Source organism: Stegostoma tigrinum, chromosome 15 (genome assembly GCF_030684315.1).
Source record: "Stegostoma tigrinum isolate sSteTig4 chromosome 15, sSteTig4.hap1, whole genome shotgun sequence".
In the NCBI taxonomy this organism is placed as follows: domain Eukaryota; kingdom Metazoa; phylum Chordata; class Chondrichthyes; order Orectolobiformes; family Stegostomatidae; genus Stegostoma; species Stegostoma tigrinum.
In genome coordinates this window covers 65,676,377-65,701,901 of record NC_081368.1, presented here as the reverse complement: position 1 = coordinate 65,701,901, position 25,525 = coordinate 65,676,377, and the positions used below count along the sequence as shown (strand labels likewise).

Sequence of the window (25,525 nt, the reverse complement as noted above, 5' to 3'; positions counted from 1 at the left end):
AGCTATTGGTAGCATACTTATCAATTCCCTTGGCAAGATAATATCTTGTGCCATTGCTCAGTGTTTAGCACTGCTATCTCACAGTGCCAAGGCCCCAGCTTCAATTCTATCCTCAGGCAACAGTTCGTGTGGAATTTGTATGTTACCCCGTGGGTTTCCTCCAGGTGCTCTGATTTCCTCCCTTAGTCCAAAGATGTGCAGATTAGATGGATTGACCATGCTAAATTGTCTGCAGTGTTAGCCAGGTAGATTAGCCAATATAAATGTGGAGTTACGAGGTTAGGGTGGGGCTGAATCTGAGTTGGATCTTCTTTGGAAGGTCGGTGCAGACTCGATGGGCTGAGTGGCCTCTTCCTGAACGGTAGGGATTCTATGATTCTAAACACGCTCCGATAAAGAATCGCTGGACTCAAAATGTTAACTCTGCTTTCTTTCTCTGGATGCTGCCAGACCTCCTGAGTTTCGTCAGCAATTTCTGTTTTTGTTTCAAGTTTCCAACACCAGCATTTCTTTGTTTTATTTCAAGTGAAGAGTCCACATTGGCTATCTCACATTTCTTCAGCAGTAATGCCCAGATAAAGTCACCCCAGATTCCCTTCAAAAACATAGCATTGGTGAACAGATTTGGTTCCTGTTTGCCTGTACTTGTCCATCATGCAGTGCCTGCTTAGCAAGTCAAATTAGTCTTGCTTCAGAGTTGCTATTTTGGGTTCAAATGTAAATTATTTTGCAGAAGCATTGTGAATAGGAAAAACACAGTATGTAAGGGACTTCAGTTTCCATGGCCAAGAGTGGCGCAGTACTGTCAATACTAGCCAGGCTGACGACCATTTTTTCAGGGCATATCTGTCAAACTGGGCCAATGGCTGATATTGAAAGTAGCATCAGGAGGGCAAAAGCTTCTTTGCCCTCATCCTCACCAATGTACCTGTCACGGACACATCTGTCCAGGTCAGGATTGGTGGCAGTGACTATTGTACAGTACATGAGTGGAGAGAAGGAGGCTAAGAGGGGATTTAATACAGACATACAAGATGATCAGAGGATTAGATAGGGTAGACAGTGAGAGTCTTTTTCCAAGGATGACGACTTCAGCTTGTACGAGGGGGCATAGCTACAAGTTGAGGGGTGATAGATTTAAGACAGATGTCAGAGGCAGGTTCTTTACTCAGAGAGTGGTAAGGGTGTGGAAGACCCTGCCTGGCAATGTAGTTAACTCAGCCACATTAGGGGCATTTAAACAGTCCTTGGATAAGCATATGGGTAACGATGGGATAGTGTAGGGGGAGGGGCTTAGATTAGTTCACAGGTCGGCGCAACATCGTGGGCCGAAGGACCTGTTCTGCGCTGTATTGTTCTATGTTCTATGTCCTGTCCTCGAACTCAGCAGACGATGCCATGATACGACACCTATCACCAACAGATTCCAAACAGATCGAAAAATGTGGACCATCAACAGCGGCAGGCTTTTCTTCAACTCCTGTCTGTAACTCCAAGGCCTGGCATATCCTGGCTCTACCTTCACCCTCAAACCCAGGGAACCAACCCTGGTTCAATGAGGAAGCATCAGAGACAGTGCCAGCAGCAGCAGCAGGCCTACCAAAAACTTGGCAACAAATGTAAGACTGGATGAGCAACACAGACAGGGCAAAGTGATCCCACAGCCATCGACTGGGTTTGAAGCTCTGGTGTCCTGCGAGATTCAGTCATGACTTGGTGGTGGTGGAAGATTAAACATTTAACCAGAGGTGTTATCTCTACAAACATTTCCATTCTCAACAATCGAGGTACCCAGTGTGTCAGTGCAGAAGACATAGATGAAGCACAGGCAACCAAAGTGCTGGCAAGTGTGACTAGATTAATTTAGGATACCTAGTTGGTATGGGCCCGTCAGACAGAACGGCCTGTTGCGTGCTGTATGGTTCTACTGATCTATGCCTCTATCTGACTTCAAAAGTGCCGCACGGATGATCCAGGGAACCTAAAAACATCCGAGCTGCAGCGTTGAAATGTTGTGTCTCAGACAAACTGCATGTGTTATCAAGCTATACCAGTATAGCTGCAACATGCTATCCCCCAGCCAATGTGGAAAATTTCCCAGGTATAGACTTTTCTGCAAATAAAGGACATATCCAACCCAGTCGTTTCCCACACCATTAATCTCCTTTCAATCACCATCAGAGTGCTGGAAGACATCGGCAATAGTGCTCTGCAGTGGCAATCTGTTCACTGATAGCAGGTTCCAGGCTACATAACAGCCTTGATACATGGATAACTGAGCTGAATTCCAGAGGCAAGTGAGTGCCCTTGACATTGAGGCAGTATTTGATTGAATGTGACATGAAAGAGTCCTGGGAGGATTAAAATCAACTGGAAATTGGGGCAACCCTTCCCTTGAGAAAGATCATTACCCCAGGGTATTGCTGCAATAATTCTCCAGGGAACTCTACTAGTGTTGAAACCATTTTTAATTCTTTCATCAATGATCATTCTTCCAAAATGAAGTCAGATGTGGGTATATTTATGGATGATTGCGCTATGCTCAATACCATTTGCAACTTCTCGGATAATGAAGCAGTCTATGTTTATATGTAACAAGGCTTGGGACGTCAAATGGAAAGTGTCATTCACATCAGACAAGTGCAATGCTGAGAGATTCTAATCTAACTCATGGTATTCAAATTACTATGAGAAAGGGTGGGGCTAGCCAAGATTTATGAGTTACAAAAAAACTGAACTGGATATAAATTCCATTTACATATAATGGCTACATGTCAAAGGGTGGGAAATCTGCAGTGTGTAATTCATCCCCTGACTCCCTAAAACTGTTCACAAGCTTGAATGATTCCAAAGATTTGGACTGATACCTGAAACTCGATTATTGATCAGACGGAAGTAATTTGAGATTGAGAATTTTAAAATCACTGTTTTTATTTATTCCCTTGTTGGACTTGGGCATTGATGGCTGCAGCAGCATTTATTGCCTGTCCTTACTTGCCCCTTGAGAAGGTAGCGGTGAGCTGCCTTCTTGAATTGCTGCAGTCCATGTGTTGCAGTTTGGCCCACAAGGCCTTTAGTAGAGGAATTCCAGGATTTTCCAATGATGGTGGAGGAACAGCAATATATTTCCAAGTCAAGATGGTGAGTTGCTTAGTGAGTCAATAGTGGTAGGGTTCCCATAGATCGGCTGCCCTTATCCTTCTACATGGAACTGGCGTGGATTTGGAAAATGCTGTCAAAATCATAGTCAAAAGGGTATGTTTTAAAGAAACTCTTAGAGGAAAGTGCACAAAAGAGGTTTAGGAAATGAATTCCCAAACTAAGGGTCTTGGCAACTGGAAATGCTGGTTTCATTCATGGAGCGACTGACTTTGGGAGTGTGCAAGAAGTCAGGACTGAAGAAATGCAGATGTACTGACAGGTTGTAAAATTGAAACAAGTTAAGAGATTGCTTCTTTATATTTGGAAATGTTTGTAACAGTGTGGGAAAAAGTGAAAGCATTCCATTCTCACTCTAGACAACTTTGTCTCCTCCGCAGCAGTTCTCACCGTTTCCTCCCCACATAACACAAACTGCAGCTCCCAAGTCAAAACCTGTTCTGTGCCAAATATCAGTCTCTGATCACCTGCCCTCATTTGCCTCTGCCATGCTCACTTTGGAAGTGCATAATGACAACAGGAATGTGGCCTGACTTGTTTCCTTTGAGATTCTGGATGAGGTGAGGCCCTACAATTGCTGTTAGTAAAAAGAACTGGATTGAACCTTTCAATAAATGTGGAGTTGGAAAAGCAGACCAGGTCAGACAGCATCTGAGGAGCAGGAAAGTCAATGTTTTGGGCCAAAGCCCTTTGTCAGGTTTGGGGAGGAGTGAGGGGACCCCAGAAATAAATAGAGGAAGGGATTGGAGCTGGGGGGAGAGTAGATGTGATGGAGATAGGTGGATGCAGGTAGGGGGGGTTACTGAAGTTGGTCAGTGGGAAGGGTGGAGTGCATAGGTGAAGATGAAGATGGACAGGTCAGGAAAGGAGAGAGTTTTGAAGCTGGTGAAATCAATATTCAGGCCATTGGGCTGTAAACTCCTAAGGTGAAGAATGAGGAGTTGTTCCTACAGTTTACATTTGGCCTCATTCTGATGTTGGAGGAGATCAAGGATGGACATGTCACCAGGGGAGTGGGAGGGGGAGTTAAGGTGCATGGCAACCAGGAGGTCATGTCGATTGGTGCATGCAGGGTGCAGATGCTCTCATCTAACCTCATCTACTGTATCTGTTGCTCCCGATGTGCTCCTGAGATGCTGCTTGGCCTGCTGTGTTCATCCAGCCTCACATTCTATTATCTTGGAATTCTCCAGCATCTGCAGTTCCCATTATCTCTGGTCTCCTCTACATCAAGGAGACCAAACGCAGACTCAGGGATCGGTTTGCTGAGTATCTGCGCCTTGACGATAATGTGCTCCATGGTGTAACATCTTTCTGACACATACCTTCCTCATTCGCAAACAAAGAATGATGGGAGCAGGACTTCCACAACTTAATCTTTCCCCATTTGAGGTCTCTTAAATCGTAACTTTTTTATTCACTCATGGGATATGGAAATCTTCGGATGGCCCAGCATTTATTGCCCATCCTTAGTTGCCCATGAGAAGGTGATAGTGAGCTGCCTTCCCAGATCCCTCACCTTCCTGAACCTCTCAGTCTCCATCTCAGGCAACCAGCTAGTAACTGATGTCCATTTCAAGCCCACCGACTCCCACAGCTACCTAGAATACAGCTCCTCCCACCCACTCTCCTGCAAAAATTCCATCCCCTATTCCCAATTCCTCTGCCTCCGCCGCATCTGCTCCCACGATGAGGGATTCCACTCCCGCACATCACAGATGTCCAAGTTCTTCAAGGACCGCAACTTACCCCCACAGCGGTCGAGAACGCCCTTGACCGCGTCTCCCGCATTTCCCGCAACACATCCCTCACACCCCGCCCCCGCCATAACCGCCCAAAGAGGATCCCACTCGTTCTCACGCACCACCCCACCAACCTCCGGATACAACGCATCATCCTCCGAAACTTCCGCCATCTACAATCCGACCCCACCACCCAAGACATTCTTCCATCCCCACCCTTGTCTGCTTTCTGGAGAGACCACTCTCTCCGTGACTCCCTTGTTTGTTCCACACTGCCCTCCAACCCCACCACACCCGGCACCTTCCCCCGCAACCGCAGGAAATGCTACACTTGCCCCCATACCTCCACCCTCACCCCAAGCCCAGGCCCCAAGATGACTTTCCACGTTAAGCAGAGGTTCACCTGCACATCTGCCAATGTGGTATACTGTATCCATTGTACCCGGAGTGGCTTCCTCTACATTGGGGAAACCAATCGGAGGCTTGGGGACCGCTTTGCAGAACACCTCTGTTCGGTTCACAATAAACAACTGCACCTCCCAGTCGCAAACCATTTCCACTCCCCCTCCCATTCTTTAGATGACATGTCCATCATGGGCCTCCTGCAGTGCCACAATGATGCCACCCGAAGGTTGCAGGAACAGCAACTCATATTCCACTTGGAAACCCTGCAGCCCAATGGTATCAATGTGGACTTCACCAGCTTCAAAATCTCCCCTTCCCCCACCGCATTCCAAAACCAGCCCAGTTCGTCCCCTCCCCCCACTGCACCACACAACCAGCCCAGCTCTTCCCCTCCACCCACTGCATCCCAAAACCAGTCCAACCTGTCTCTGCCTCCCTAACCTGTTCTTCCTCTCACCCATCCCATCCTCCCACCCCAAACCGCACCTCCATCTCCATCTACTAACTTCATCCCACCTCCTTGACCTGTACGTCTTCCCTGGACTGACCTATACCCTCCCTACCTCCCCACCTACACTCTCCTCTCCACCTATCTTCTTTTCTCTCCATCTTCGATCCGCCTCCCCCTCTCTCCCTATTTATTCCAGAACCCTCACCCCATCCCCCTCTCTGATGAAGGGTCTAGGCCCGAAACGTCAGCTGTTGTGCTCCTGAGATGATGCTTGGCCTGCTGTGTTCATCCAGCCTCACATTTTATTATCTTGGATTCTCCAGCGGCTGCAGTTCCCATTATCACTTCCCAGATCACTGCTGTCCACCTGCTGTAGGTAGACCCACAATGCCTTTAGGGGATAATTTCAGGGTTTTGATCCGGTGACACTGAAGGAACAGTGATATATTTCCATGCCCGTATAGTGAGTGGTTTGGCGGGGAACTTGCGGGTGGTGGCACTCCCATATATCTTTTTTTCTCTCCTTTACAGTGTGGAAACAGGCCCTTCAGCCCAACAAGTTCACACCGCCCCTTGGAGCATCCCACCCAGACCCATCCCCCTGTAACCCACACACCCCTGAACACTATGGGCAATTTAGCATGGCCGAACCACCTAGCCTGCACATCTTTGGACAGTGGGAGGAAACCAGAGCACCTGGAGGAACCCCATGCAGACACGGGGAGAACGTGTAAACTCTGCACAGACAGTGATTTTAATGTAACAAAAACGCAAATTGCTGGTGAAGCTCAGCAGGTCTGTCAGCATCTGTGCAGGGAAATCAGGGCTAATATTTTGGGTCCAAATGACCCTTCCTCAGAACTCCAAGTGTTCCGAGGAAGGGCCACTGGAGCTGAAGCATTAACTCTGCTTTCTCTCCACAGATGCTGCCAGACCTCTTGAGTTTTTCCGACAATTTCTATTTTTGTTTCTGATTTTCAGCATCTACAGTTCTGTGTTTATTTTTAATAGAACACACTCATTTTCATACTCAATTCCCCATTCGTAAAGTGCTATATTATTTTTCTTTGATTGACCACACTCTCATTTTGTTCAGTCACCTTCAATATATTTATACCTACAGGTGCCTTTGCTCCTGCACCCTCTTTAAAATTGTATCCCTTACTTTATATTGCCTTTCCTCGTTCTTTCAACCAAAATGAATCACTTCATTCATCGATACAAAATTGCATTTGTGTGTTTATTGAATGTGGATTTGACATTTGCTTGCTTTTGATAGCTTTTCCATGCTGCCCTGCGCCCAGCTCCCGCTTATTTTCCCCATAGTGGAAAATAATTGTCACCAGAACAGAAGCTATTTCTGTTTGACTTGGACTCCCTTTGTACCCACATCAGCAGCTAAAACTGAGATCCAGCTGAAGACTGTGGACGAAAGAGTACATAGCAAGACAAATGTCAATCTTTTTGATAAATGGATCATGCTCTTACCAGATCAACTTGTTAAAGCTACTGAGGGAAGCATGTCAGAAGAGAAGCAATGCGGAGTATTATGGGGGAGAGAGATAATAGGAACTGCAGACGCTGGAGAATCCGAGACAACAAGCTGTAGAGCTGGATGAACACAGCAGGCCAAGCCGGCCTAGGCCCAAAACGTCAGCCATCCTGCTCCTATGATGCTGCTTGGCATGCTGTGTTCATCCCACTCTACACCTTGTTGTCTCGTGATGTATTATGGGTACAGGTTAATGGATAAGTAACGTTGGCGCTGAGATCTGTAGGGAAATAGCGACAGTGCAGATTGTGGAAGTAAGTCAGGTGTAGAAGTTGACATTTGAGACTCTGAGTTCCTGTCAAAATTAACTTCAAAATCACATAACAACATTATTCTTGCAGAAGCTACAATCAGGGACACTAGGGGCTGCAGGAATGCTGATCACAGAGCAGCACAAAGACTGAGGTTAGGGGTGATGTTGATCATCACAGCAGATTATAATCTCCAGATTACTACCTGAGTTGTGACACAGGAATAAACAAATTAGTGAGGTGAGCATGTGGCTGAAGGAGTGAATAAATAGAAGGTGGGCTCAGATAGAATGGGTAGCTTAAATAATGATACATACATTGACAGAATGGAAGAGAGGAAAGTAACTGTCTGAACCAATGGGGAACATGACAAGCTGTAAAGTGATTTTAAACCATTGGAATGAAATAAGAAAGATGTAAGTAAATTATTCAAGTAGAATCATAGACTCGGGGCCAAACAAACTTTCATTATTTGAAAAAGCAGGTTGTAAGTAACAAGTTCAATTAATTGCTGACACAAATTCAACTTAGATTGTACAATGTATTCATCATTACTAAAAAATAGCTACAAGATGTTCAGGACTGGAAGCTAATGATTAGGTCTACAAAAAACATAGGGAAAATTGCAAAGGGGCTGCAATGTCCTTCATGATTGAGGATGAAATCACTTCAATGATAAGAAAAGATATAATTAGAAGTCAATAGACAGTGAAAACTGCTATTTGAACAATCCATGTCACTACTCACTGTTCTATGAGCTCTTTGCACTAATGCTAACTGTGAGGTGCTCCATCCTTGTTCAGGTCTACAGAGTTGAATGTGGTTGCTGGAAAACCACATGGTACTCTAATGAGAAGAGATTCTTAAATAAAATCTAATTTATTTCATGACAGCAACTAGGTATGAGTTACACTGACATGATGAACATTGTTACAAAGGCAATGAGAAGGATCTGAATGTAAAGTCACACTTCCTCAACACAAAACCTGTTCTGCTCACAACTCCACTGCTTAAGGCATTAACCCGTCAGAACTTGACACCACTGTACAACAGAGGCTATCAGGGCAGAATTAAGAATTAAGGATTTATTGCTGTAATGAAAGTGACATTTTTGATCTCTGATTGCAGGGCTTATGAGTAAGAGCAGGAGCGTGCTTTACTTGAATAACACTTTCAAACAGGAGGTACGGACATGAGGAAGTGAATGATCTTACTCTGCACAATGTAATTTTATGATTCTACGACCATGAAGCTCAGCTGATTTATTGATATCATTCAGCAATGGAAGTCTGCCATCTTCATCTTGTCTGATCAATAGATCACTGAAACACACATCAACGTGGCTCTTATCTGTTTTCCAAAAATAAGCCATTCAGTTGAACAGGGACCTGGTAGGCCACTGATAAAATACAGTTTGCAATTCTGATCGCCACACCATCCGAAGGATGTGATTTCACTGGAAAGGGTGCAGAAGAGATTCACCAGGATGTAGCCTGGATTAGAAAGTCTCAATTTTGAGGAGAGACTTGATAGGTTCTGGTTTGTTTTCCCGGGAGCAGAGGAGACTGATGGCATCTGATTAAGCTGTACAAAATTATGTGAGGCATTGATAAGGTAGGTTATGAGAATGTTTTCGGGTTGTGATTTTCAGAACCGTTCTGCCTTGTATACATTGCTAGATTGATTCTACACAATTATCAACAATGGGGAATCCAGCAATGTGGTTAACTGTTACCTGCTATTAGGGATGGGCAATAAATGCTGGACTAGGCAGTGATGCCCTCATCTTCCGAATGAATAAAAAAGAACACTGTCAAAGCGCCCAATCAGCCATTATCGACAGACTCAGTAGTCGAGTGTGAGGACATACATGGAGGATATTAATGAGATCTGTTGGTGCAATGGAGGAAATTGTAAACAAGGGCAAGGGAAGAACTGGAAAATACTGAGAGCAAATACCCAGTAGGAAGTTCAGGCATCTTTAATGCAACCATTTGAACTCACTATAAAGCCAAACATTCTGTGGGCTGGTTAGCTCAACTGGCTGGACAGTTGCTTGCAACACCAACAGCACACGTTCAATTAATGCCCATGAAGGTCAAATCTTCTCAACTCTAGCCTTCACTCAATGTGCACTGACCCTCAGGTTAAGCTGGTACCAGTCTCGTTCTCTGATCCGATTTTAACCTCCACTCTAAATTCTCGCATATCCCCCGATAATTGTTCATTTGTTCTTTAAAATGTTGATCTGAGAGAATTCAGCACTAGTTCTGGAGAAATAGTGGATACAATCTGAAACAATGACTTTCAATATTTCTAGCAGTGAGAAGAATCTCGAAATTGCCAACAAAAACCAACTCTGTTTTATCCTTTGCACAGATGCTGCCAGACCTGTTGAGCTTGCCAGCGACTTTGTTTTTGTTCTTGAAATTGGAACGTTAGTAATGTACTGACAGGATCTGAGAGACTAATTCAGGCCATCTTAACTCGTTTGTATTCCCTGTTGCGGGCAACTGTATGGAATCAATCTAGCAATGTATATGAGGCAGAATGGTTCTGAAAGTCACAACCCAAAATGCTAAGCTGTTTCTCTTTCACAGGAGATGCAGCATGTGCTGTGTAGACCTCAGGATTCACCTCCTCTTGATCTGCTAGGACTTCTACCATAATGCTCCCCTTCATAGGCAGCCCATCTGAAAACTTGCAGCACTTAAGAGCAACATTGAAATACCACCCTTTTACCTGGATTTAAACCTAAATCCTGAGCACAATGGCAACATGCTGGTGAGGGCAGAAAATTGATGGCCCAGTGGACTATTAATCCAGAAACCCAGTTAATGTCCTGGCGATCTGGGTTCGAATCCTGTCATGGCAAATGGTTGAAATTAAATTCAATAAAAATCTGAATTAGAAGTCTCATGATGACCATGAATTGGTTGTTGGTTCATTAATGTCCTTTAGGGAAAGAAACTGCAGACCTTACCTGGTCTGGCTTACATGTGACTTCAGACCCACAGCAATGTGGTTGCCACTTAACTGTGGGCAAATAGGGATGGACAATAAAAGCTTAGTTAGCCAGTGGCACCCTCATTCTGTGAGTGAATTTTTTTTAAAAGAAACCTTGCCTTCCTTTTACAATAGATCTGAGGGAATAACAGCTTATTCCTTGAATTGTTGAATTCTCCTTCTTTTATCATTCACTTACAGAATGAGGACTTTACTGATCAGGCAGCATTTATCGCCCATCCCTAATTGTTCAGGTCAACCATATTACTGTGGGTCTGGAGTCACATGTAGGCCAGACCAAGTAAGGATGGCAGTTTCCTTTCCTAAAGGACATTACTGAACCAGGTGGGTTTTTCCTGAACAATCAACAATGGATTCAAGGTCATCATTAGTTTCTTAATTCCAGATACTTATTGATCAAATTCCACCATCTGCCATGGCAGGATTTAGGCCTGGGTCCCCAGAACATTACCTGGGTCTCTGGATTAACAGTCCAGCTAGGCCACAGCCTCCTCAGTGATTCTGATGGCAGCCTAACTTCCATTGGAATCAATGAACTGTCTGGCTTCCTCCTTGTGCAAGTTCAGTAGAAGGTTTTCTTTATTTTCAGTGGGTTTTATGTGTCTTGATGGCTGGATCAGCATTTATTATTCATTCTTTTTAATTGCTCTGGACAATGTGACAGTGAGAACTAGTTTTAAGATCTTCCCTTAATCAGGTCAGATCAGTCAACCTACTAATCTGTAGTGGGGCAGGGAGTTTAACGTTACTTTTTAAAGACTTGTTTCTAAAGACATTCATGAAATTCTCTTCTATGTTTGTCCCTGTCAATGGTTAACCTTGTATTCCGTAAACTTAGGCACAATGTTATTCTTTCGCAATCGCTGGAATTTGGAAGTGGAAGAGCTGCTCTTTGGCAGTGCTTAATGGAATTTTAGATGAGCATTGCATATGATTTAGTGATCTGAAGCAGTGTATCTGAATACCCAATGGCCATTTCTGATGGATAAGAATCTCCTTCTGTAGCAGCTAGAAGTTGGACAATGTCCTCCTTAGATAGAGCAGGTGCTGGGCAAAACTGAAGTTTGAACCATTTTCAACCATTTTCCTGTCATCTTGTGAAGCCTCTGAATCTTGAAGAGGTGCATCTTCCCCACCACCCCGCCTCTTCACCAGCCTCTTGGATTTCACAGACTTATGGTATTTTTACTGTGCAGAGGAGGCCAATCATGTCTGTACTGGCTATCCCAATGAATATCAGACTTTGTCCTGTTCTCCTGCCTTTTCTCTGGAGCCCTGCATGTTCCACTCTTTCAAGTAATTGTCTAAATACCTTTTGAATGTCCCCATTGAATCGTTTCCGCTATGAGGCAGTGCATTTCAGACAGCAACTATCCACTGCTAAAAAAATTTCCTTCCATCATTTAGTCACAAGTAGTCAGTATTATTGTGACTGTTGAGAATGAGTGGCACTAGGCTAGGGATCATTGGAAGATTGACCTATTCTCACTATCTATTTACTGGAATGTCGGAATTTGTTTGACCTCTCGAGAATCTTTCACTTAAGCCACTTCTGCGTCTGAACTCCGAAGTGCCTGGAATTTGCCCTTCTATTCACTATAACACCTCTTCACTGGTGAACTGCTAAATTATACCCTTAACTGCATTCAGTTCACTGTACAGCAATCAGAATGCGGAATCTTTTCCCGAAACCAGATTAGGCTCGCCCTTGACCGCATCTCCCGTATTTCCCGCAACACATCCCTCACACCCCGCCCCTGCCACAACCGCCCAAAGAGGATCCCCCTTGCTCTCACACACCACCCCACCAACCTCCGGATACAACGCATCATCCTCCGACACTTCCACCATCTACAATCCGACCCCACCACCCAAGACATTTTTCCATCCCCACCCCTGTCTGCTTTACGGAGAGACCACTCTCTCGGTGACTCCCTTGTTTGCTCCACACTGCCCTCCAACCCCACCACACCCGGCACCTTCCCCTGCAACCGCAGGAAATGCTACACTTGCCCCCACACCTCCTCCCTCACCCCTATCCCAGGCCCCAAGATGACATTCCACATTAAGCAGAGGTTCACCTGCACATCTGCCAATGTGGTATACTGCATCCACTGTACCCGGTGTGGCTTCCTCTACATTGGGGAAACCAAGCGGAGGCTTGGGGACCGCTTTGCAGAACACCTCCGCTCAGTTCGCAACAAACAACTGCACCTCCCAGTCGCAAACCATTTCTACTCCCCCTCCCATTCTTTAGATGACATGTCCATCATCGGCCTCCTGCAGTGCCACAATGATGCCACTCGAAGGTTGCAGGAACAGAAACTCATATTCCGCCTGGGAACCCTGCAGCCTAATCGTATCAATGTGGACTTCACCAGTTTCAAAATCTCCCCTTCCCCCACCGCATCCCTAAACCAGCCCAGTTCGTCCCCTCCCCCCACTGCACCACACAACCAGCCCAGCTCTTCCCCTCCACCCACTGCATCCCAAAACCAGTCCAACCTGTCTCTGCCTCCCTAACCTGTTCTTCCTCTCACCCATCCCTTCCTCCCACCCCAAACCGCACCCCCATCTACCTACTAACCTCATCCCACCTCCTTGACCTGTCCATCTTCGCTGGACTGACCTATCCCCTCCCTACCTCCCCACCTATACTCTTTCCACCTATCTTCTTTTCTCTCCATCTTCGGTCTGCCTCCCCCTCTCTCCCTATTTATTCCAGAACCCTCACCCCATCCCCCTCTCTAATGAAGGGTCTAGGCCCGAAACGTCAGCTTTTGTGCTCCTGAGATGCTGCTTGGCCTGCTGTGTTCATCCAGCCTCACATTTTATTATCTTAGGCTCACCATTGTCTGTCACACCATATTATCTCAATTCATTAAAACCAGTCAATGAAATAAAATTGAATGGAATGTCATCTGTTACAGCACAATATAATCCCTTCAGGGTGAGTTACTTGAAAGTTCTATTGCAGACATAGACTCAATGGCAACGGTTTCAACTACAGCTCTTGATGAGAAGTGTTTCATCTAGTTGTTGTGAGATAGTGACTTGGACTAAAGATATTTTTATTCATTCATAGGTCGTGGGTGTCATTGGCTGGGCAAGTATTTATTGCCCATCCCTAGTTTCCCTGAAGAAAGTGGTGGCAAGCTGCTGTTCTGAAACTAACAGGCTCAAGTCTTAGGGATGTTGGGTGCTGTTCAGAAGGAAGTTCTAGGATATTGACCTCGAGCTAGTGAAGGAGCGACGATATATTTCCAAGTCAAGATAATGCATGGCTTGAAGGGGATCTTGCAGGTGTTGGTTTTCCCCTGTATCTGCACTTTGGAAGCATTGTCAGTGCTGAAGGTCAGATATGTGGGATTACAAGAAACTGCGTAACCATGTTGGTGTGTTCTAATGGTGTTGCAGATCATTGTTGATGTCCTGATGTGGTGGGAAGATGTTTCCATTTCTTTGATTTGTTGGGCTTACCAGAGCTCTGCAGCACTGCAGTACAATGGTTAATGGAGTGATATAGGGCAATATCGGGAGTCAGTGTGTTGGGATTGAATCCAGGCGTCCATCAGTAACCACATTCCAGTTTCCAGTGTGCAATCAACAATTGAAACTGTTCCATCCATCAAATGTTTAACTCAAGATTTAAAATTGTTAGAAGGATTCTATGGTGTAAGAAGGGTCACTTAAGACCTTTGGGATTGAAGTTGATAGATTTTTCTTAGGCGGGTATCAAAGAATACGGGGAAAAGACAGGAATTTTGGGATTTCCAATTTCACTTTTCCAAATTGTGTAAGTGGCCAAAATATATTATTTCTGAGAAAACACACAATTTAGTAAGTGCCTGGCTGGAGTGAAGTTAATTGACGAAGTGTTTACAAAGTTGAATGTTTATGACAGAGAAAACAGACCAGGGACCCTGGTCTTTTCGTTCAATTCAGAAGAGTCAGGGTCAGGTTTTGCAGTGCAGATGGATTTTAATTGATGAAGTCTCCAAGCTGTGAAATTTGTGTAGAAGTTCAAAGCTGTCAGAACTGAACAAAAAATGGGTTAGGGCTGGAAAGAAGTCTATTGATCCTGAAGGCTGGAAAGAGTTAAGGAAGAAATTAAGGAGTGAAGACAACAGTAACATTTCATTGGGATTGAATATCTCTGAAGGACGTTTCTGGGAAGCAGACTGACACTTTGTTTTGCTGTTTATGCCATACTATTTCTGAACTATCATATATATATGGAGATGTTTTTATCTTTTATGTAATGAAGTTATGTTAATTTTTTAAAGAATAGTGGCAGCCTCATGTTAATATATTCAGTGATTAACCGACTACAAAATTAAATCAATCAAGCCAAGTTTCACACTGGAATCTGTCTCGTTCAGTATTGATGTGGAGGCGCCAGAGTTGGACTGGGATGGACATGGTCAGAAATCATATGACACCAGCTTACAGTCCAACAGGTTTATTTGTAAACACAAGCTTTCGGAGCCTTAGTCCTTCTTCAGGTGTTAGTGTTAGGCTAACACCTGAAGAAGGACTGAGGCTCCGAAAGCTTATGTTTACAAATAAACCTGTTGGACTATATCTTGGTGTCGTGTGATTTCCGGTCTTGTTCAGCATTAGCATCAACTAGGTACATAAATTAGTGGGAGAGATAGTAGGAACTGCAGATGCTGGAGAATCTGACATAACAAGGTGTAGAGCTGGATGAACACAGCAGGCTGAGAAGCATCAAAGGAGCGGGAAGGCTGATGTTTTGGAAGAAGGGTCTCGGCCCGAAACATCAGCCTTCCTGCTCCTCTGATGCTGCTTGGCCTGCAGTGTTCATCCAGCTCTAAACCTTGTTATCTTACATAAACTAGTGAACAGTTTCAAAGGGGTGAATGGTCTACTTCTTTGTCCCTTTGGTTTAGCGGCTTAACGTGAGCTGGATGCTAAGTAAGCAAACAGTTCCACAGCTATGCTGCATTTACCTGATGAGGTTATACAAAACCAGAGTGAAGGCCATCCACACAGATGTTAAGGATTTAGATAAGCAACCACAAAATATGCAATGGATAGAAATCCAATGTGACTGAGCACAACATAAAAAGCAATTAAATTGCACTCAAAAACATGTTAAAATCGCCATTACTCTGCAGAGAGGAGGTGGGTGATGTTCTTAGCCAAGCAGTGCACTTTACCTAATGCTCTATGCAAAGACACAATGAGAGCTTGAGTCCAAACTCCTTCATTGTGCTATTGCTGGGATGAACTACATTAAATGGCATCACCACAGCAAACATTTCACTCAATATACAAAAAGCACAAAGAACAATAGTAAAAGCAAATCTGTGTGCCACAGTATCTTTCAAATAAACTGAAGGTTAGAGTGTAACTGAAAACGGACAGAATGAAGAAAAAAGCTCAACTCAGTTAACACAGAGTAACACAATAGGATAATCATCACCACAGAGGTTCCAAGTAATGGCAATATAGAAACCTTACTGTGCTGAAGCAGACCTTTCAGCCCATTGAGTCCACACTGACCCTCTGAAGAGCATTTCTTGACCCACGCCACCCCTACTATATCCCTGTAACACTGCATTCCCATGGTTAATCCACCTAACCTACACATCCCTGGACACTACGAGCAATGTAGCATGGCCACTCCACCTAACCTGCACATCTTTGGACTGTGAGAGGAAACCAAAGCACGTAAAGGAAACCCATGCCAACACAGGGTGAACATGCAAACTCCTCACAGAGAGTCACCCAAGGGTGAATCGAACCGGGGTCCCCAGTGCTGTTAGGCAATAGTTCTAACCGTGCAGCCACTGTGCCACTTGCACAGCTCCAGAATAACTCCCACATCTTCCTTAAAAGAACAAAATTCGGATTCTTTTAATATTCATTCATCTTGCATCAACCTTATAAATTTTCAGAAAAAACAGCTACAGTTCACTTGAATACATTTCCTCTGAGTAATTTGATAAGTATCAAGGGTAGGGTTTCCTTTGATTCCTCACTGTTGGTAGCACTGTAAACAGAGTGAAAGCATTTTCAGGGTTGCTTCTGAGGGAAAACCTTACGTTGTCTGAATTTGTGCTCAAGAGTGCGGCACCCAGAATTTTGGACATAGGTTTTGGTTTAAGTACGATGTCAATGCAAAAAAACACACCCTCTGATTCTTTAAAATAAGATGAAGCATGGTAGCCCAAATGAAAAGAACTCTGACATAGGTTTCACACAATCAAGCCTAAAGTCTTCTTAATGATCAGGGAAATTTGGTGATTGATATTGAAAAGTACTTCTTCCCCTGCTAGGTTGAGTGTTTTGCCAACAGCTACTGGAGATCAGAGAATCATGGAACTATTACAATACAGAAGGAGGTCATTCAGCCCATCACGCCTGTACTGGCTCACTGATCGTTTTATGGCTTTTACCCCATTACCCTGCATATTGTTTCTCTTTAATCATCCAATACCCTCTTGGAAGCTTTACTTGAACCTGCCCTGCCACTTCCAGGCAGCTCATGATATAACCTAACCACTTGCTGTGTGAAAAAGATTTTCCACCCAATGTCTGTGGAATTCCCTGCCCAGTGAAGTGGTTGAAGCGACCTCACTGAATGCTTTTAATGTAAGGCTAGATAATTTTTTTAACAGTAAAGGAATTAAGGGTAATGGTGTGCAGGCGGGTAAGTGGAGCTGAGTCTCAAAGATCAGCCATGATCTTATTAAATGGTGGGGCAGGCTCGTGGGGCCAGATGGCCTACTCCTGCTCCTCGTTCTTATGTTCTTATGTTTGCTTTGTTTGCAAAAGACTTAAAAACTGTGCCTCTCTTCCTTAATCTATTTACTAGTATGAACTCCTTGCCCTGTTCAGTTTGTCCATACCCTTCATGGTTTTGAAAACCTCTATCAGATCTCATTAGCCTTCTCCTCTCAAAGGAAAACAGTCCCAATTTCTTCCATATATCCTCATAACTGCAGTGTCTCATCCCTGTTAGCATTCTTGTAAGGCTCTTCTGCACGCTCGCTAAAGTTTTAATATCTTTCAAAAGTGTGGCACAGAACTGTACGCGATACTTCAGTCGAGGTAGAACCAGTTCATGAATCCGTGTTTTCTATTAATGAGACCTAGAGTGCTATTTGCTTTATTAACAAATCCATCTACGATGACTTACATAAATTTACAGCCAGGTCTTTCTACTCCTAAGCAGCATTTGAAATCAACATTTAATTTTATTTGACTCTCTACATCCTTTGGACCAAAATTGCATCACCTCACACTTCTTCACATTGAACTTCATCTATCACCTGTCCTTCCACTGCACCAATATGTCAATGTCTTTTTGGAGTTCTACACTTTCTTCCTAACAGTTTACAATTTTCCCAGATTTTGAGTCACCCGTAAATTTTGAAATTGTCCCCTGCACACCAAGTGTTCGACTACTGAGCCCTGGGGAACTCCACTACAAACTTTTCAGCCCCAAAAAAACCCATGAAACCTTTATTCTCTGTTGCCTGTCCTTTAGCTAATTTTGTATTTGTTTTTACTGTCCCTTTAATTCCATGATTTAGCACTTTCTCACACATCTGCTACAGTTTAACACTGTATCGAACACCTTTTGGAAGTTCATATACACCACATCACTAGCTTTCCCCTCATCAACCATCTTTGTTAACTCTTCAAAAAACTGTAGCAAGTCAGTTTGACACAATACTGTCATAACAAATCCATGTTGTCTCTCCCAAGTTAATCTGCATTTTTCCACCTAACTATTAATTTGAACATGGCTAACTGTTTCGAGACATTCCTTCACCACCAAAGTTAAACTAACTGATTTGTCATCGCCAAACCAATGTTTAAACCCTTAGTTGAAGAAGAATATAAAGTGGGCAATTCTTCAATTCTTCAGCACCATTCCCAAATCTGGAGAAGGTTCGAGGATAATTGATAGCATGTCTGTAATTTTCATTCTCACTTCCTTTAATATTCTTGGATGCATTTCATCTGGCCCCTGTTCCCCATCGATTTTTAAGTAATGACAGCTTATCTCCAAGATTGCCTCCTAATCAATTTTAAACCCATTGGTCCAGGAATTGGATTATGTCTAAATAAAGACACAATACTGATGCAAACATGGTGCTTACAGAAGCCTGCAACACAACCACAAGAACCTGCCTTTCTGCTCCCACAGAGCACTATCAAGTGAGCTGAGTAAAGCAGCAAGGGACCTGATGGGTGCTCCCACAGAGCACTATCAGTGAGCTGAGTAAAGCAGCAAGGGACCTGATGGGTGGTCACTGGGGTGTGGGGAACAGAGATTCTCTAACCCTGATGTCAGGGAAGAACCTCAGGAGAGTCCAATTAGAGGAGAGCAAGGCATTAGAAACTGAGAAGTGGGAGGATGTGGTGCATGATGGTTAGCAGTGATCCACAGATTTGACATGGACCATGGAGGCCTGGTCTATGAAAACAATCCTCATTAAATCATAGAGTCATGCAGCATGGAAAAGGACCCTTTAATTCAACTGTTCCATGCCAAGCAAGTTTCCCAAACTAAACCAGTCCCACTTGTTTGTTTGGCCCATATCCCTCTGAACCTTTCCTATCCATGTACTTGTACAAATGTCTTTTAAATATTGTAACTGTACCAGCAGTTACCACTTCCTCTGGCAATTCATTCCATATACTCACCACCCTTTGTGTGGAAACGTTGCCCCTCAGGTTCCTTTTAAATTTTTTTCCTGTCACCTTGAAAAATTGCCCTCTGGTTTTGAATTTCCCCATCCTAGTGAAAAGACCTTTGCTATTCACCTTATCTATGCCCCTTATGATTTTATAAATCTCTATAAGGTCAGCCTATCCCCCAACCTCTCATAATTCAAACCATCCAGTCCCAGATCCATCCTGTTCATCAAGTAAGGATTTAAACTAATGGTACTGAAGGACTGTTGCTCAAATCCAGTTTATAGTCTTATTAACAACATTTTTGTTAACTGGTGTTATTCCAGTGAATTTGTGCTATATTCATCAAAATGTTAATACCCTGTCACAGTTCAAAGCTCTATTGACCTGAAGCATCATTTCATTCCTGTTATATATGAGTCCTAACATCCTATCAAATACTTCAATTACTTTTTCTCCGAGGTGTTTTACAGCCAATGATCTATTTTTAACATGTAGTTGCTATTGTAATGTAGTAGCTACTATGCACAAGGCAATACTCCACTAACAGTATGGAAGTAATGACCAGACCTATGTTGACTGAGTGACAAGTATTGCCCAGGATGTTCAGGAGAATGCCCTTAGAACGCATTACTTGTGCTTGTTATGACTGTCTCAACCTTTAATGAGTTTGGGTTTGGGCCTGATATTTTGTCTGAAGCACAATCCTTTCAGACGACAGCATCTCACACTCTGTAGTATGCAATCTTTTCATCCGTTCCCTGATTTCCAAATGCTATTTTTGCCTCTCTACGACTAATATTACTCCATGGCCTATTTAACTGGATCTGTCTGTGTGTTATCTGTATGGCTAATATGCAGTGAACGCTGTCAACAATACTTTAATCTGATTGTGCAATGAAGTACTGGTACTGACTACCAGTGAGCCTAACCCTTCCTCTACAGACCCCTTCTCCCACCTCCAACACACCCCCTCCTCCTGGACGCCACCCCCAGGCCTCCTACCCTCCCTCGACCTCTTCATCTCCAACTGGTGTCGAGACATCAATCACCTCAACCTCTCCACCCCTGTCACCCACTCCAACCTCTCCCCCGCAGAACGGGCAGCCCTCCGCACCAATCCCAACCTGACCATACAACCCGCAGAGGGAGAGTAGGAGGCCTTGGGGTGGCATCCAGGAGGAGGGGGTGTGTTGGTGGTGGGAGAAGGGGTCCGTAGAGAGAGGGTTAGGCTCATTGGTAGTCAGTACCAGTACTTCATTGCACAATCAGGTTAAAGTATTGCTGACAGCTTTCACTGCATATAAGCCATACAGATAACACACAGACAGATCCAGTTAAATAGGCCGAGGAATAATATTAGTGGCAGAGAGGCAAAAATAGGAGGCACAGTTGTAGTATGGCGCACTGACCTCTATATCGCCAAGGCCAGGTGCCAACTCTCCAACACCTCCTCCTACCGTCCCCAGATCATGTCCCCACCCCCGACCACCAAACCATCATCTCCCAAACAGTCCACAACCTCATCACCTCAGGTGACCTCCCACCCCCAGCCTCCAACCTCATCATTCCCCTCCCCTGCACCGCCCGCTTCTATGTCCTTCCCAAAATCCACAAACCTGACTACCCTGGTCGACCTATTGTCTCCACCTGCTCCTGCCCCACTGAACCTATCTCCATCTATCTCGATTCCATTCTTTTTCCCACTTGGTACAGGAACTCCATACCTACACCCATGACACCACCCATGCCCTCCACCTCCTCCAGAACTTCCAATTCCCCAGTCCCCAACACCTCATCTTTACCATGGTCGTCCAGTCCCTATACACCTGCATTCCCCATGCAGATGGCCTAAAGGCCCTCTGCTTCTTCCTGTCCCGCAGGCCCGACCAGTCCCCCTCCACTGACACCATCATCCGCTTAGCCGAACACGTCCGCACCCTCAACAATTTCTCTTTCAATTCCTCCCACTTCCTACAGACAAAGGGGATGGCCATGGGTACCCGCATGGGCCCAATCCATGCCTGCCTCTTTGTAGGTTATGTGAAACAATCCCTCTTCCGTACCTACACTGGCTCTAAACCCCACCTCTTCCTCTGTTACATTGATGACTAGATCGGCGCTGCCTCGTGCTCCCATGAGGAGCTCGAACAGTTCATCCACTTCACCAACACCTTCCACCCCAAACCTTAAGTTCACCTGGACCATCTCCAATACCTCGCTCTCCTTCCTGGACCTCTCTGTCTCCATCTCTGGCAACCATCTAGAAACCAATATCCATTTCAAGCTCACTGACTCCCACAGCTACCTAGAATGCCCCTCCTCCCATCCACCTTCCTGCAAAAATGCCATTCCCAATTCCCAATTCGTTTGCTTTCACTGCATCTGCTCCCAGGATGAGGCATTCCTTCCCATACGTCTCAGATGTCCTCATTTTTCAAGAACTGCAACATCCCCCCCTCAGTGGCTGAGAACGCCCTCGACAGTGTCTCCCGCATTTCCAACAACTCATCCCTCACACCCCCTCCCCGCAATAACAATCAAACCAGAATCCCCCTCGTTCTCACGTACCACCCCACCAACCTCCTACCTACTAACCTCATCCTGCCCCCTTGACCTGTACGTCCTCCCTGGACTGACCTAGGTCTTCCTTACCTCCCCACTTACACTCACCTTTACTGGCTCCATCCCCGCCTCTGTCTGTTTCCTCTCCACCAATCTTCTCGACTATCTATCTTCTATCCGTCTCCCCCTCTCTCCCTATTTATTTCAGAACCCCCTTCCCCCCCCGGCCCCACCACCAATTCCGAAGAAGGGTCTAGGCCTGAAACATCAGCCTTCCTGCTCCTCTGATGCTGTTTGACCTCCTGTGTTCATCCAGCTCTACACGTTGTTATCTCGATTTTCACCACATCTGTGTTTGCATTCCAACAAGCTGACCTTCAGTGATAGGTAATGTTTATTACAAAGTAAAATTAGTTCAGATCGGCTATATTTAGACTCATCATTCCTTTAAAGCTAATGTCAAACTATAGCTTTAGCTTTGTACATTTATTGCAATGCCTCAATTTTGCCAATGCAACATCAAGAGTGTGAAAAGGAATTAAGCTAATTTGAACCATTTTCAGGCAATTTGTTTGGTTTAGATTTCAATCAGCAGAAGTCCACATCTATCATTCACTGTTATTTCCATTGGATGTAGGCCCACCAGATGTCTGTTCTCACCACTGGTGTGTTTGTCAGGGAGGAAAAGTTATCCATATTTGGACACTTTATTGAATTGAATTAGCTTTATTTTGACATGTACTCACATGAGTACGGTGAATAGTTTATAAAGACACCACTCAGACTCCTACCTTAGGGACAAGGTACCCAGGTACGGGATCTAGGAATAAATTAGAAAAATAAAGAATTAAGAAATTTAGCATTACAATCCTTTGTGCCAGCTTATGTACAAAATACCTAAGTACAAAACTTGAGGAATAAATTAGAAAAATGAAGAAATTTTTAAAAATGTTCAGCAGTACACTCCTTAAAGCAGCCATGCATTTAAGGTAAGAGGAGGCAAGTTAAAAGGAGATGTGAGGGGCAAGTTTTTTACACAGAGAGTGGTGGGAGTCTGGAACGTACTGGCAGGGGTGGTGGTGGAGGCAGATAAGATAGGGGCATTTAAAGGACTCTTCGATAAGCGTGTGAATAAGCAAGGAATGGAGACATATGGAATCTGGGGCAAGCAGAAGGGATTAGTTTAATTCAGCGTCCCGTTTGGCACAACATCGTGGGCAGAAGGACCTGTTTGTATGCTGTGGTGTTCTTTGTTCGCTGTTCAGACAGCACCGAGACCTCACCTCAGACCGCACTGAAGTCAGCCCAGAGCTATCTGTGTGGCTGCTCCTTCAGGCTGCACTTTACCCCCTTCACCTTGCTACAAAATGCAGGTTCCTTATTCAGTCATACCTGCAGTTTCACTGATTGTGCTAGTCAGTGCTGTCTACTGTTTCGGCGTGGCTGCTGGATTAATTTTGGCCACCATTTGCAAAACAACGCCATCTTTACAGGCACCAATTACTACCGGAATTTCCAGAGAATCTCATTCAGGTGAAAGTAAAAAGATGTAAAGGGGACAGCATCATGAGAACGAAAATCCAGGTTGAAGAGGGGTAGCATGTAAAATACATGTAAAGTACATCACCTACCTTGTGGAACCTCTTGATTTCGGTGATGTCATGAAAATCAAAGTTTGAAGCCTTTGACTCATCATTGTAAACAATAAACAACTCATAAAAATATAAGTAACATTTTCACTTTAAAATCACAGATTCTGTTGCCATAAAAAGAGTTGCAAGTTACTTCTACAGACCAGGAAGACACACAGATCTCCTTTCATTCTCCCCACCCCTGTAAATAAGGGCCATTTACTTTCACATAAGCTGTGTTGAGTTTTCAAACATTTTTTGGTGATGGAACTTTAAACTGACATGCAGCAAACTCTCAGGTTCAAATATGGGAGTTTTATTTTTTTTCATACATTCAAATTCAGAATGAGCTTTGCAAATTCTCTCTCTTACTCTCTCTCACACTCATAGAGTCATAGAGCAGGACAACCTTCAGAGCTTTCGGTCAAGTCATCCATGCCGAGTTATGTTTCCCAAACTAAACTAGTCCCACTTACCTGCATTAGGCTCACAGCTTCAAAATCTCCCCTTCCCCCACTGCATCCCAAAACCAGCCCAGTTCTTCCCCTCCCCCCACCTCATCACAAAACCAGCCCAGTTCGTTCCCTCCCCCCACTGCATCCCAAAACCAGCCCAGCCTGTCTCCGCTTCCCTAACCTGTTCTTCCTTTCACCTATCCTCTCCTCCCACCTCAGCCAAACCCCCATTTCCTACCTACTAACCTCATCCCGCTCCCTTGACATGTCCATCTTCCCCGGTCTGACCTATCCCCTCCCTACCTCCCCACCTATACTCACCTTTACTGGCTCCATCCCCGCCCCTTTAACTTGTCTGTCTCCTCTCCACCTATCTTCTCCCCTATCCATTTCGATCCGCCTCCCCCTCTCTCCCTATTTATTTCAGAACCCTCTCCCCCTCCCCCTTTTCTGATGAAGCATCTAGGCCTGAAACGACAGCTTTTGTGTTCCTAAGATGCTGCTTGGCCTGCTGTGTTCCTCCAGCTCCACAATGCGTTTTCTCAGACTCCAGCATCGGCGGTTCTTACTATCTCTGTGTGCCTATCCAAATGTCTTTTAAATGTTGTAAGTGTATCCACACCTATACTTCCTTGGTAGGTTCATTCCACACACGAACCACCCTCTGTGTGAAAAAGTTGCCCCTCAGGTCCCTTTTAAATGCTTCTCTTGTCTTAAAAATTGCTTTACTCACACATGTAAACACACGCATCGATGCAAGTACAAGAGGAGCAGAAGAGATAAAAGTTTCACAAAAAGGAATAAATTAAAACCAAATGTGTAATTGTTAAATCATATAAATCATGGTCCAGTGAGAGGGTTTTTTTCACTCAGAGGGTAAAGTTCAGGTGATTCCAAATGAATGAAAGACAGGAACCGCAAAATTTCTTTGAAGTTGGTGATGGCATCACAAGATGATATTTATTGACAGAGAATAGGTTTGCTAAATCTTTCTAAAGCTGGGTTTTATGCACTTAGGGCAGGCTCACATATCAACCTGGTGTGCTGCCTGCTACTACTCTGTTCTGATGTTTAAGCAGACTGACCAGGATCCACAGAAAGACTGCATTTGTTTTCTATACACCTAAAGGTCACGTGATAAGGCCATTAGGTTCAACTTCATTAGTATCTACGTCTCTGCTCAAAGATCCAATGTTCAGCTCAGGAAACTGATGAGTGATTAATGCTGCCACAAGTTTGCTTCCAAACTGGTAGTCCCCCAGGTCCACACAGATCACTTCTACCTCCTTACAAAAACCCACAAACAGGGCTGTCTTGGGCAAACCTATTGTTTCAGCCTGCTCCTGTCCCACAGAACTCATCTCTCTCTACCTTGACTCAGTCTTCTCCCCTCTGGTCCAATCCCTGTCCACGTACATCCCTGATTCCTCGGACGTTTTACGCCAGTTACAAAGTTTCCAGCTTGCAGGCTCCCGCTGCCTCCTCTTTACCATGGATGTGCAATCCCTTTACACATTCATCCCCCACCAGGAGGGTCTTAGGGCTCCCTGCTTCTACCTGGAGCAAAGACCTGAGCTATCCCCACCCTCCACCGCTTGGCTGAGCTCGTCC

At 44.6% G+C, this 25,525-nt stretch overlaps 1 protein-coding gene across 8 annotated transcripts in view; it reads right to left on the bottom strand.

Annotated features, from left to right (window-relative positions):
* LOC125458823 (diamine acetyltransferase 1-like) overlaps positions 1–25,525 on the bottom strand; it is an 88,823-nt gene that overhangs the window by 60,328 nt on the left and 2,970 nt on the right. For all 8 annotated transcript variants that reach the window (XR_007248907.1, XR_009446719.1, XR_007248910.1 and 5 more), the window contains exon 2: positions 22,620–22,648. Coding sequence is in view for 2 of the 8 variants with exons in the window: in XM_048544530.2 (XP_048400487.1) it covers positions 22,620–22,648 (29 nt within the window). In the remaining 6 variants the exon portion in view is untranslated. The remainder of the gene's footprint in view (positions 1–22,619; positions 22,649–25,525) is intronic.